The sequence below is a fragment of the Myxine glutinosa genome, chromosome 5, assembly GCF_964187855.1.
Source record: "Myxine glutinosa chromosome 5, kmMyxGlut1.1, whole genome shotgun sequence".
NCBI lineage: Eukaryota > Metazoa > Chordata > Myxini > Myxiniformes > Myxinidae > Myxine > Myxine glutinosa.
Genome location: NC_136265.1, coordinates 175,244,054 through 175,258,663, shown reverse-complemented (window position 1 = coordinate 175,258,663; position 14,610 = coordinate 175,244,054). Strand labels below are relative to the sequence as shown.

At 45.1% G+C, this 14,610-nt stretch overlaps 1 protein-coding gene across 1 annotated transcript in view; it reads right to left on the bottom strand.

Moving 5' to 3' along the window:
- LOC137426704 (mechanosensitive cation channel TMEM63B-like) overlaps nucleotides 1-14,610 on the bottom strand; it is a 116,552-nt gene that overhangs the window by 26,787 nt on the left and 75,155 nt on the right. Inside the window, exons 6-10 of the mRNA XM_068115495.2 lie at nucleotides 8,320-8,357; nucleotides 5,985-6,127; nucleotides 4,800-4,851; nucleotides 929-1,037; nucleotides 667-740 (exon numbers count right to left, since the gene is read on the bottom strand). Of these exons, the coding sequence (XP_067971596.2) occupies nucleotides 667-740; nucleotides 929-1,037; nucleotides 4,800-4,851; nucleotides 5,985-6,127; nucleotides 8,320-8,357 (416 nt within the window). The remainder of the gene's footprint in view (nucleotides 1-666; nucleotides 741-928; nucleotides 1,038-4,799; nucleotides 4,852-5,984; nucleotides 6,128-8,319; nucleotides 8,358-14,610) is intronic.

Sequence of the window (14,610 nt, the reverse complement as noted above, 5' to 3'; positions counted from 1 at the left end):
TTCTCTGCACATAATTTGAAACATTGGTGAAAGTTTCATCAAATTTCATACTTAAATATATCATCAGTTTCTTGTGTTTGACAAAACAAGCCTTTCAATATGATGCTTCTCTCTCTCACAGCCACTGATATACACCGACACAAACATCCGGAGGAGTAACATCCATGCGAGCTCACAGGTAGCTTTTGTTGAGTCTCGGTTTGATTCCAGACTTGACTGTAAACTGTCATCCTGGTCGTTCGCAGGCAGGCATTGCATCAATCAGTTCCCCGCCATTCAGAGGAGACGCTAAACCAGATGTCCCATATGCTAGCATTTGTTTGTGGAAGTTACAGGTCCCATGGTACCCTATGAAAATAGTATGCCAATGTGTGCCAGTACCAACACCAAATTATAAATTCTTTCCCTGGTTGACGACCGCTTCAGCAGTACCTTGTGATGGAGCGGAGATTTGGATAAGTCCAGGGTTAATTTTCAGTAGATAAAATTATATGACCGTGCCACTGATGGTGAGCATGCCAATGGATTCACTCCCCCAAAGCCCCCGAGCCCCTCTCACCCACTGCCCCAGCCCCTCCGCCTCTGCCCATACCTCGTTTTGGGCTGCGGACAACAACTACAACGACAAGATCAAAAATCAACAAATGCGAGCAACTTTTCACCTACTCGAAATGAATCCTCATTATTTCCTCTTCCTTGATGTGCTTCGGAATTCCTACGATGAACAATGTCCTCGTGACCTGTTCGGCACATGTGTTTCGCTGTCAAACACCTATTCACAGTCACTGTACAATTGTTTCAAACAGTCACAGAAAATGGAGGTTCAAATCATTTTCAACTCGTAAAGCAGAGTTGAAATGTTCTACAAGCTGACATCGAACTGCATGCAAAAGCGGCGGGTACAACATCCACGTGTTCCATCTCTTACCACCTCATCCTCTTCATAAGGCAGGTTGCGTGCATGTCGTCGCATGCACACAATGGTGATCAGCAGGTAAAGCACCGAGAAGATCGTGTGCAGCCACAGCAAGTCATCTCTACAGGCCACGAGGAAGAACATTAGGCACTTGGAGGAGGCCAAACGACACGGTTAATACATGAAGTACGAGATTCCTAAAATCCTAAAAATGAAGCCTGGTGTTGGCTTAGCGGTTAGGGTGCCGGCTTGGGATCCTAGGATCCTGGGTTCGAATCCCGGTCGATCGCTGAATTAACGCCAGGGGGGTTGACTCAGCCTGTCATCCTTCCGAGGTCGGCAAATTGAGTACCAGCTTGCTGGGATGAATGATCAGGGTGTGTACCCCGATTTAGAATAGGTACACCGTATCCCTGCGCATCCTAAGAGCGTGACCAAGGGTTGGCGTCAGGAAGGGCATCCGGCCATAAAAACATTGCCTCAAACAGGGAACCATGATTGTCATGGGGCCCGCAAGGCCGCAAGGCTAACCCCTGCTCTAGCGGGGAAAATGGCCTTAAAACGATCATTCATATATTCATATATTCATTCATTCATTCACCCCGTCGTCTGTGAGTACACGTTGCGTTTTCAACCAAAAACAACGTCGCCCCGACGTCTGTGAGTAGACGTCACGTTTACAACCAATAACCAATAATAGGTTGTTTTGTTGCGTTTACAACTGTGTAATAGGTTTACAACCGTGTAATAGGTTTACAACCATGTCGTGTAATAGGTTTACAACCAATAAACAGCGTCACCCCGACATCTGTGAGTAGATGTCGCGTTTGCACCCAATAAACAAATTCGCCCAAATGTCGCGTTTACAACCAATAAACAAATTCGCCCCAATGTCGCATTTACAACCAATAAACAACATCACCCCGAGATATGAGAGAAGACATCGCATTTACAACCAATAAACAAATTCACTCGAATGTCGCGTTTACACCCAATAAACAAATTCACTCCAATGTCACGTTTACAACCAACAAACAAATTCACTCCAATGTCGCGTTTACACCCAATAAACAAATTCACTCCAATGTCACGTTTACACCCAATAAACAAATTCACTCCAATGTCGTGTTTACACCCAATAAACATATTCACTCCAATGTCGTGTTTACACCCAATAAACAAATTCACTCCAATGTCACGTTTACACCCAATAAACAAATTCGCCCCAATGTCGCGTTTACAACCAATAAACAAATTCGCCCCAATGTCGCATTTACAACCAATAAACAACATCACCCCGAGATATGAGAGAAGACATCGCATTTACAACCAATAAACAAATTCACTCGAATGTCGCGTTTACACCCAATAAACAAATTCACTCCAATGTCACGTTTACAACCAACAAACAAATTCACTCCAATGTCACGTTTACAACCAACAAACAAATTCACTCCAATGTCGCGTTTACACCCAATAAACAAATTCACTCCAATGTCGTGTTTACACCCAATAAACAAATTCACTCCAATGTCACGTTTACACCCAATAAACAAATTCGCCCCAATGTCGCGTTTACAACCAATAAACAAATTCGCCCCAATGTCGCATTTGCAACCAATAAACAACATCACCCCGAGATATGAGAGAAGACATCGCATTTACAACCAATAAACAAATTCACTCGAATGTCGCGTTTACACCCAATAAACAAATTCACTCCAATGTCACGTTTACAACCAACAAACAAATTCACTCCAATGTCGCGTTTACACCCAATAAACAAATTCACTCCAATGTCGCGTTTACACCCAATCAGCAAATTCACTCCAATGTCGCGTTTACACTCAATAAACAAATTCACTCCAATGTCACGTTTACACCCAATAAACAAATTCACTCCAATGTCGTGTTTACACCCAATAAACAAATTCACTCCAATGTCGCGTTTACACCCAATAAACAAATTCACTCCAATGTCGCATTTACACCCAATAAACAAATTCGCCCCAATGTCGCGTTTCATTCACATTCATCGTTTCATTGCTCGGCAGCTACATTCAAATGTAAGGTGTGCACAGAGGGAGCTGCAGATGGAGGAAATGTTGAGTTGGATCTTGGAGACGGCGTGAAGCTGGAAGGTGTGAAAACATTTTGCTACCTCGGAGACATGCTGAATGGAGAAGGTGGATCAGACTCGGCAACGGTTGCTCGAGTGAGATGTGCATGGAAGAAGTTTCGGGAATTGAGTGGCGTGCTGATGAGGAGGGGAGTGTCGCTGAAGCTGAAGGGAAAGGTGTATGCTGCATGTGTGAGAAGTGTTCTGATTTATGGGAGCGAGACATGGGTAATGAACGAAGAGCAGCAACGAAGGCTGGAAAGGGTGGAAATGCGAATGGTTCGATGGATGTGCGGAGTATCGTTGAGAGAGAGGAAGACAAATGATGAATTGCGAAAGATGATGGGAATATTGCCTGTGATTGATGCTGTGAAGAGGAACAGGTTGAGATGGTTTGGTCATGTGTTGAGGAAGGATGAAAGTGACTGGTTGAGAAGAGTAATGGAAATGAATGTAGAAGGAAGTAGAGGACGGGGCAGACCGAGAAAGACTTGGCTAAAGATGGTGGAAGAAGAAATGCGGGCAAGGGGGTTAACAAGGAGAGATGCAGAAAATAGGGCAAATTGGAGAAGATCGTCATGGGGACCGCAAGGCTAACTCCCGCTCTAGCAGGGAAAATGGCCTTAAAATGCATGCCGTTGTTGTTGTTGTTGTCGCGTTTACCCCCAATAAACAAATTCGCTCCAATGTCGCGTTTACAACCAATAAACAAATTCGCCCCAATGTCGCATTTACAACCAATAAACAAATTCACTCCAATGTCGCGTTTACAACCAATAAACAAATTCGCCCCAATGTCGCATTTACAACCAATAAACAAATTCACTCCAATGTCGCGTTTACAACCAATAAACAAATTCGCCCCAATGTCGCATTTACAACCAATAAACAAATTCACTCCAATGTCGCGTTTGCAACCAATAAACAACGTCACCCCGAGATATGAGAGAAGACATCGCATTTACAATCAATAAACAAAGTCACCCCGATGGCAATAATTAGCTTGTGACCATTCGACCAAATGCCAACGTTGGCTCAACGTTGTTTTTTAGCTGTGTGCCCCAGAGTGCCCCAAAAATTACGGCACTTTGATCCCCCAAATTCAGTTCTGTGTAGTGTCTCGTCTATATAATAATAGCGTAAGGACTCGACTTTGTTATCCCTTTTACGCCGCACCCAGTCACCCGATGCCCACGGCACGAATGGATTTACGATCTACGAACCGTGCTCTTTGTTTATCACGTACAGCCATACTCGAAAAATCTGAATTAGCCGACGTTGGGGCCCAAAAGCATCCGATTAACTGCCGATACGACGCCATCTTACGACGCCATCTTATTGGCGTCTGCTGGGTGAAGGCGAAGCAAGCCGTCCGCTGATTGGACAGTCGAAGGCGACAGCAAGCCGTCCACTGAGTGGACAATCCCAGAGTGGTGCTATGCCGATTCCTATTACGAATCCATTCATTTTTCAAAAGTATATCGTAGCGTTGTCATTTAAGTAGATTGCAATAAATACGTTGTTCATATACGCACTCTTCATTCTCATCTTTCTTCCTAACTCTTACTCGGACAAGCAAATCCCCTATGCCATCCATAATGGTACACTCTATCCATACACCACATCCTCCCTTCCGTGGATGTTCCACGGGTTTCGGCTAGTATATATATTGTTTCTCTGTCATTGTGTGTGAGATGTGTGTGTGGCAGCTCCACTAGGAACTTCAGAACCTGTAAAAAAAAAAAAAACATAAGAAAGACTCACCCTGCCTTCAGATTTGCAATTGTCGTGCGGCCAAAATTAGTTGGCGACTTTCCTGAAGGAATAATAAAGAAAGAATACATTTTGTGGAAAAACAAAACAACCTTTGAAAGAGAACCATCTTGTATCAGACACGCATATTACTATAATTCACCAAATGTCTGTCTGTCTGTTCGAAGGTACCGTAAAAAACGGCTGAACCGATCGCAAAGCTTTTTGGGTGGGTAATCCTGGGATCTCCAGGAGTAAGATAGGCTATTTAGTTTTCCCAATTTCAGCTTTGGTCTCCAGTATTCTCAGGTTTGGACTCCCGCATAACATTCACGCTTGCATAACGTTCATTGTGACGATGTGACGATGTTCTCATTGTGACGATGTTGTGACGATGTATGTGTTCACGGTAGTGTTTGACGTGACGGTGTGAACGTAATTTCGTAATGTTTTTCGTTTCGTAATCCTTTAATGAACGTTTAATGAACGTTTAATGCCCTTCGATGTCCGGGGCCGCCCGCGCGCTACACTGGACGGGCCAGCGTGTATCTTGCCCTTCGCCGTCAGGCTTGGGTAAACCGCTGAGCCCCATCCGTGATGGGGACTGGTGCTTGAGACAGTGTCCCACGAACGAGGAATTCCCAGTAAGCGTGAGTCATCAGCTCGCGTTGATCAAGTCCCTGCCCTTTGTACACACCGCCCGTCGCTACTACCGATCGGATGGTTTGATGAGATCCTCGGATCAGCCCCTGCATGGGCCGTTCTCGGCTCGTGCCGGTGCACCAAAAAGATGAGCGAACTTGACTGTCTAGAGGAAGTAAAAGTCGTAACAAGGTTTCCGTCGGTGAACCTGCGGAAGGATCATTATCGGGACAACATGAGAGCGAGCGAGACGCGAGACGTACATGGTACGTGATCGTCCATGTACTGTTTAGCCATGTACTGTTTACATTTTGATGATTTGCGTGTGAAATGATTCAACGGATGTTTATATGAATCGTTTAAAATAAAATAAAAACCTTCAATTTCTGATATTTTACCTTTTCATTTGGGCTTCCCAATTGAAGCCATGCCAGTAGGGCGGGTACTGTTGCTAGTTTATACAAGACAAGGTATTAAAAACAATTTTTTGCCCTATAATTGCACTCATTCTGCTGGGATGGGAAAGGATGAGTGCGTGTGTCTAAGGGAAGCCACCTTGAAGATCTCCGGTAAAGTTCACCGGGAGAATAACGCCGAGAGAGAGCGTGCACACGATGACCAGGAGGACAATGACGTGGCGCTGGAAGGACAGGTAATGGACCGCGTCGATGCCGCACTTGTGTTTAATTTCATCATCCCTGCAATGAGCAAGCAAACATAAATTAGAGCGAAAAAGGTGATGCTACCAATATATTATATCAATTACTGAAAATGATCATTATTCAAAAATTATACCAATTTCCTTCCCCCTCCTCTCAAACTTACTTCTCTTCTTTCCTCCACTTTCTCACACTCCTTTACCCTCACTTTCATCCTGCCTTTTATCGATTTTGCACCACCACCATTGCTCCTGGTGTGTACATAACTGATGTATAACCCCTTAAGTGTACAAAGCATATAGCAGAGTTGGACTTGAGCATGGTATGTTGAAAAACCTGTTAGCCAACAAGTTATTCCAAAAAACAATTTTCAACTTGTCAAAATATATTTCAATTTCTGGAATCGAAGCCTCGGCTATAATTGAGAATAATATCAGACCAGAGGTAACTAGAACAGCACTCAGTAGAGAGCACACCTCCACCAGGCTGAAAAGTTTATACTTTGTATTCCACTGATAGGTCGGATCTAGATTCAGACCTGAACCAAAATCTAATCGGCTTGTTCTTGTCGCCTAAACAACTCATTCCCCAAGTTTAGCAATAACTCGTCCATAACTTTTTAAAATATCATGTTATGTATCGGTTTTCACCCGATCTCTCAATGGTGAAGAATCACCTTAAAAATTCTCTAATCCGGATCCGAATTCGAATTTTCACCAAAATCTAATCAATTCTTCCTTGCCAGACACCCAACCTTTCCACCAAGTTTTGTCAGAATCCGTCCATAACTTTTTGAGATATCCTGCTATGTATCGTTTTTGGTCCTATCTCCCAATGGTGAAGAATCACTTAAAAATTCCACTAGCCAGATCCGGATTCGGATTGTCACCAAATCGAATCATTTTGTACCTGTCACTTTTTTTTTTCTTTTGTATACAAGATCGAGGCTCGTGTAAGAGCTTTTTTTTTTCTTTTTTTCTTTTTTGTATACTGAATCGAGGCTCGTGAAAGAGCTAACATTTATTTCACAAACAAATCAACCAGACAAACAAAACACACAAAAAGAGGGAGCGGAAGACAAGATGGGCTAACGATGAGCAAACAAGATGCAACGATGCAAACGATGGGATGCAAACGATGGGATGGGATGCAAACGATGGGATAAGCTAACGTTAATGACAAAAAACACAAACGGACACATAAAACATATAATAAAGGGAGTGGTAGACAAGATGGGGAGAGAGGGAAGCACACAAGTACAACAGCAGAGAACATGGACATCGGGAGATCTGTGGGAAGGAGAGGGCTTGGGGGGAGGAGGCGTGGGAAGAGGGGTGGTGGTGGGAGAGGTAAAAAAAAAAAAAAACACATGGACACTGCTCGGACTTCCAGGAAAGAAGTTGGTATTTCAGAAAAGTGGATCTGGGGTGAATTAACAGGGGTAGAAAAGAAAAACGTTTTGAATGGGGGAAGATAAGAGATGGTGGTGAACATATGCTACCTCTCCACCCAATTTCGTCTGAATCTGTCCACAACGTTTTGAGACATCTTGTTCACAGACAAACAGACAGAGACAGGGGGTGAAAACATAACCTCCGTCCACCTTCGGTGGCGGAGGTAATGAACGACACCATATACGGTATTAACATTATTTTCGTATAATCCCCCTGCAGCACTAATCCTTCCGTCTTCTTCTTTAAATGTCCTTATGATCCCCACGTTCTTTTGGGGACGATGGGGAAAGTTTTTGGCCGAAGTCATTTATGAAGGGCGATGCATCAACGTGTGTATCGTCCATCTGAAGGATGTTAGGCCGGAGAACCCGTCTGCCAGTATTGGTCATCGGCGGACGTCAAACACCATGAACAAATTACAAATTCCTTCCCAAGTCACCTTCAGTCGAACGTCAGGCCTGACCAGATGATTAGTGAAAAACGTAGGCCAAAAAACGAACGTCAGGCCTAACCAGCCAAGCCTATGTAACCAGAAAGTAGGACGAACTGAGGTCGTTAAATAAGTAGTTGTATAGTAGCAAGAGTTCCATACTTCATAACGAAGACTCCTATTCAGTAGCTGTTTCGCTTTGTTCATTTTAGTGCTGCGGAGATCCCGGTGCATCCCAAAACAGGAAACCCACCTTTGCAAGGCCAAGCTAATTGCACCGCAACTTTGTCGAGCAATCTTTCCGCTTCACCGCAAAAGAATCTGAGGATAATGAAAAGAAAACTTACTTGATTCGGAAAACTGCCGTCAGCCAGGAGCAAAATCCCTGCAGATACGCAGAGGAACATTGTTAGCAAACTGCCAACAAACGGAGTGACACAACCATTACAAACTCGCTCAATATGCTGATAATATTTCAATATTCACCCACCCCTGTGGATAGGAAAACAGTCATTGCACACCACAAAATGTGCTACAATTCCTTCTAAGTTCAGATGTAAATGGTAGACAGGAAAAGCAACCCCCAAGTGCTTCACTAAGTTTTCATTGTATAAGGAACTTTGAGGAATGGAAGATGAGAAACTTAGTTGTTTAAGGAATGAGTAAACCATAACAGAGTTTTAAACATTACACAAAACTTTTTTCACCAATAGGCACAAATCAGCGAAATCCTACAGACCCCAACTAAACAAAACTTGTAATGAAATAACTTTGTTAAACTTCCAAGAAACCAACAATTGGTCGTTATAGCTACCGCATGAAGTGCGTCCATCGGAGATACATGTGATCAGTGATGTCAAATATTATTCAAAATAAAAGGAGATACAAAGAGCTGAGCGGTAAAATTAATTAAGACATGGACCGATGTATATCTTTTTATAAAAGTTATGGAGGCTCATGGAAGAGCGAGGTGACTGAGGGCAGCAATGCAAAGCATTTTACCATGAATAGCCTCGTCCGAGGTTTTTGTTTAAGCAACTTGGATATACAAACACAAAGGGTGTTATATTAAAGTAGGCCGCCCGTCGGGGCACTATATTAACATTCACCTGCGTGCAGCCTAAGAGAGACACACAAAAACACCTCTATTAGTCTATACCATCAGGTGAGTCTAAAAAGCGCATATGCTGACAGTGGACATAGATCTTCCTGCCCCCTTAATGTGTTTGATCCCAGTTGACCTGTTTTGTGCTCGTGTATTGATGGAATTCTACCGCTCTTGCTGCCAAAACCCATACGCTATGTTACACTGACAGCCTCCTTGTGTCAATCCAGGTGACCATTTGAACACCCAACTCTTTTGGCCTCGGCTACATGGTGGTATAATGCCCCACTCCTATCACCACCCAGCCGCCATATCAGTTTTCCCTCCTCTTTCCAGACAATTTTACCCTCCAATTCCATCCAGATTCATTCTCCCGAACAATCCTACCATGGCTGTCCTTCCTTTTCTAAAATATAGTTTTAACAAGTTACCCCTTCTGACCTTCGCCCTTTGTGCACTACATGTACAAGCAATGCCTTGGCCTACACAACACACACAAAAAGTGGAATATGATCCCTTCTTTCCCTTTTAACATGCTCTCCCATTCATCCCCAACTCCTTCCTCTTCAGCCTCCACCTTCATCGGGTGTCCACAATATTAAGGTGACCCAAAGCAGGGCTTTCCTGTTTCTTTTCCTTTCAGTCCAACCACTTGGGCCGAAGCCACCAGCCAAGTGACCTCACATGGTATGGAAACTGAGTTTAAGGTAATTAAGAGGAATAACTTAATATGGCAGCCTCGTGCCCCTCTGACTGCCATGTGCAATCTGACTCATTCACTTCCCGTGGGCACGCAGTGGTTTATTTATGATTTAACATTTTTGCCATCCCCTTTTATCCCCCCAGAAAGTATTCTCCTCTTCCAGTTCCTGCTTTGACCCACAGGTAGAAAAGTAACTAGCGAGTCGCGTGCCAGTCATGGTCACTTTAGCAGCAATTAGTCCGATTAGGACAGGCAGGCCCAGCAGCACGCAAGTCCCATGGAAACTCGACGGAGGAATATATATATATATAAAGGCTACTGGAAACCTAATCCCCAAAGTCCTTTCCCCCACCTACCAAATCTCCCCCCTCCAATGACTAGCTGCCTCCCCCAGGCCCCTCCGCTCCAAAGACACATCTTCAACACTAGATCCCTGGGAGTGTCTGGTGGATGCTGTGAGATACTTGAGTTCCCCCGGTCTTTTTGCTTGACGAAGGTCTGAGAGTACAACAACAACAACAACAACAACAACCAACTCCCTCCCTACCAATATTGGCACCACAAGTAACAACTGTATGAAACGTTAATGGACCAAAATCAAAAGCCAGAATTATCATTCCAGTGAAGTTTAAACAAAGTTAGCGACGAGAAACCATATTGATGTTCCAACATCATTTTAATGCAGAAGTTTTGAATCCCGTGGATATAAAATCTGGTAAACGACTCGTACACTCTTTGTCTGTATAAAACCTAGAAGGCCATAGTTTCAAGATGGTCATTGTTTCATCAAGGAATATATAACCACCTTTAGAGGCCATTTTTCCCCGCAAAGCGGGGGTTGGCCTTTTTCGGGAACCGTGGTTGTTGTTGTTTTTCGGTCCCCTTTTTGAAGCAATGTGTTACGGCCGGATGCCCTTCCTGACGCCAACCCTTTTTGCCGCCCTTAACGACAAACAGGGAATTACCAGTGAACTGGTACTCAAAACTGGTACCTTGTTTCATCAAGGAATGTCCACTACAAAGTCCTTCCAGCCTATATAGTCATCAAGAGATTTCAATGTGTGGGAATGTGAATGATGCACTCTGAATCACTTTGTTTCCTGTTTCCTGTTATGTTATGTTGAGTCATAAAGCGGACATGTTCTCTGGGAAAGCTTGCACTTCATGCTGATCTTTTCTTCCTGGTGACGACTGAAGGTACAAACAGCAAGCCTTTCCTGAATGACCAAGCACTCTCTTCCTTTATGCATATAACTCCATGTTATGTCATACAGCACCCCATCCGACTGACAGGCCGAGAGCAGTTATGGTCAGCAACTGAAAGAGGTTCAGTCTCTTGAATGTGTCAGCCTCACCATCATCCGTGACCTCTCCTGAGATGATCACATTTCAGAGCTGACCACCAAAGCCATCCACAGACTGGGCATCCTCCATCGTTCAAAGTCATCATACTAAAATACGCAATGTAGTGTCAAGATGTCTGTCTGTAGTCGATGCATTCGGTCTTTACTCATCCAGTCTCGATCAAACTCACCAGGGGGACTCAGTTTAATCAGGCAAAGGTTGTAGATACTTTGTTTGCCCCCCACATTCCCCCGCCCGGGTTCCGAAGGTAGGGCTGACTCAAATTCCCTTCTAGTCTGGTCTGTTAGGGGGATTTTAAGGGGGGATTGTGCAAATTTGTCTACAAGCATGAAACTTGGCACACTTGTAGTTTGTGACCTGCTGAATTCAAATCTGCCGGGAGCCAAAGCCAATTCTCAATGGGAGCGCCATATTTGACACTTCAAAATGGCCGCCACTCAAAAACTGACTTTCCGTTACTAGCCAACCAAAAGTCACATAATTACAATTAAAAGCACTTTTCTAGGGTTTTGGACCTCACTGATTCTAAATCTGATGTCTGTTTGACAGTAGCCTTGACAGGGATCGCCAAATTGGAAAATCCAATATGGCCGCCGGTGAATATTATAATAAATTTTGCATAACTTTGACACTTAAAGTCATAAATCAGGAAGTAAAACCAAGAGATCAAGGTATCCTTTATTGATCAACAAAATCAGGCTAATAACCATTAAGCACTATGTTAATATTAATTAATTAATTTACATATATTAATAGTAAATCAATCAATCAATAAATGTATCAATCATATCACGTGCTGTGACTGGTGTCACACTGATTCATGAATTCTCATTGTTCACACATCCACCTTTGCATTTGCACAAAATTGTGCAACGAACGCCAGCTCTGCAGCACTTGCAGTTCCCCCTGTGCATGACTTCGCACAGCCACACTGCAAAAGGATGGAACAGGCCTTGCTGCTGTCCTCAAGGGTTGTCCAGAAGGGCAACCACCCACCACTGCTGTCCTTGTGCCACCCCCAGTCATGGAAGTCAGGGATGTCCTGGTAAACAGACGTTGCCTGACTCCAGAAGAAGCTGGCCTGCAGCATTGCTCTGCGGATGTGTTGATATAGAGCAGCTTGGGTTGGTGGTAAGGCCTCTAGTGTCTTCTTCCCACTTGTGAAGAGTCGAAGCCTAGCCTCATTGACTCTTTCCAGACCACAGCCCTTGCTGTACATGACTACAACAAAGCGCTCTAGAGTGCGCATGTGCTGGGACTGTGGGCTGAGCTCTTGGGGTTCACTGGTGAGGGCAACAAGGGTGTCCGTCAGTCCTGGTGTGCTCTGCCAGGCTGACCAGGCTGACTTCTTACCACATCCCAGGAAGTGTGACACAGTGTCACAGCCTGTGACCGCGTGGCATAGTGGCAGTGCCAGGCACGTTGATGGTCCCAGCTGGGCAGAGAGAGTGTGGATAGGAATGTCACGCATCTTCTTCCCACTGCCGAGACAGACCCACAACTGGGACAGCCCAAGTGATGAAAAGAAGTGAATGGCCAGGATGACCACATCACTGTCGACTGTGCGCACCAAGGCAACCTGGTGGCGCTGCTGTGCTGCATGGGCAAGATGGAGCAGTATCCTGGTATCAGCCTCAGTGTGGTTACATGGCTGAAGACCAGACACGTCATGTTGTTTGTTGGAGAGAACACTCTCCTTGTTGGTGCTGAAGAGAAGTCTCCCACCCAGATCCTGCTTTACAAGCTGTGCACTCAGGAAGGGGAACAGTTCCCTCTTGTTGTCAGTATTCTTGAGGAACCCAGTGTTCCAGTCCTTCTTTGGAATACGGGTCTGGCCATCCCCAATCCTGGTACATGGGCCTAAGCCACGACGATGGTGTGTCAGGGTTTTGAGGTTGTTCTCTGGGTAGGTGTCCCAGACAGCATCTACCCGTGTGACAGTTGGAGTTACCTGTGACTCCACAAATGGCACCAAATGCTGTGACACATAATCAGTGAATGTGTGTGCTGAGGTCGGCCGCACCATGTGAACAACAGCTGCCATGTCAAGTACCACAACTGTGGCTGCTTTGGCTGCAGCTGAGCGACCAGTGGGTGCCTTTAGGTGCTCTAGAATGTCCGACTTTTTGCCAGACCTGAGTGATCCTTGGTTTGAGAGACTAGGTGGTTCTCTCTGATTCTCATACCGGAAGAACTCTTCCATGTCTGCATCAGGTCGAGACTGCAAGGACAGGAAAAGCTTGGTTATGAGGGAAGAGTTTCTCTGAGCACTGCCTGATGTGCCTCCCTGTTTGGTGGTAACAGGGCGATTGGCAAATGTGAGGACATTTTGGCGTTTGAGAGTGTTTGTTATTGGCAAAGTGTCCTGGTCTAGAGTCTGTGTTACAAACTTGGCATGCAGATCTTTTCCAAGGTTATGAAGCTGGGCAAGCGAAGCAACAACTTCATCTTTCATGACCTCCTGTGTGTGTAGAGCCACAAGCTCATGGCCATTGGCAAAGGGATTACCTAGCTGTTCAGCTATCTCCACAAATGACAGAACATCTTTCTTGTACTTGGTCTGCAAAGCACTTGCTTCTTCGTGATGGGTAGTGCGTGAGCTTGCAGTGTCCAACACAGCCTCAAACTCCTCGATACATCGAGAGCAGTCGGGACCTGCTAGCATGAAAAGAGTGAGGGCCTCATGGTTTTCATACAGACCAACTGCACCACCATGGGCCTGAAGGTTCTTGTTTGACTGCTCATGAGATTGGTCTTTGCCATTGAGGCTGAACTTGTGAGGTGACCTCTGGACAACAAAGTTCCCCTTGAGAAACTCGGCATACAACTGTGGGTGCTTCTCAGGCAACTGGACCATATCCCGCACATGCACTGGTAGCCAACGAGCATAGTTTGTGTGGTCCATCACATGGAACCAGGAGCACAGCTCATCACAGACCTGCACATACAGCAGGAAGTCTCCCTCACGGAGAGAAAGGATGAAGCGGCACATTAGGAGCTCCAGGTCCACGATGGTAGACCAGAACATGAACATGGGATTGTGAGTTCTGGACCTTTGAGCCCAGATCTCTAGAGACTCAGGTGGTCCCTCAACACCAGAGCAGTAATTGGAGTATGACTTCTGTCTGAGGAGATACAGACCCATGACAGAGACCTGGTGAGCATAGCGAGTGCGCTTTATATGATGCTCATGAAGCACAGACTGGGCACGGCCAGATGTGAGGACCTGGGCCTGAGTAAGAATGTTGCTCCACCCAGAGTCCCGCAGCAACTTACCAATCATCTGGTGCATTTTGTCCTCTATGTGTAGAGCGCCCATCATCAGGACCAGCTTATCTTCCCCCATTGTGTCAGGGAATGACCACTGCAGCTGCTTAGCGATGGCATACAGAGGCTGGTCACCACCAAGCACAGGAGTTTGACCAGGGTTGAGGGCCTCTGTGCCTTGCATTGTGAGATGCATTG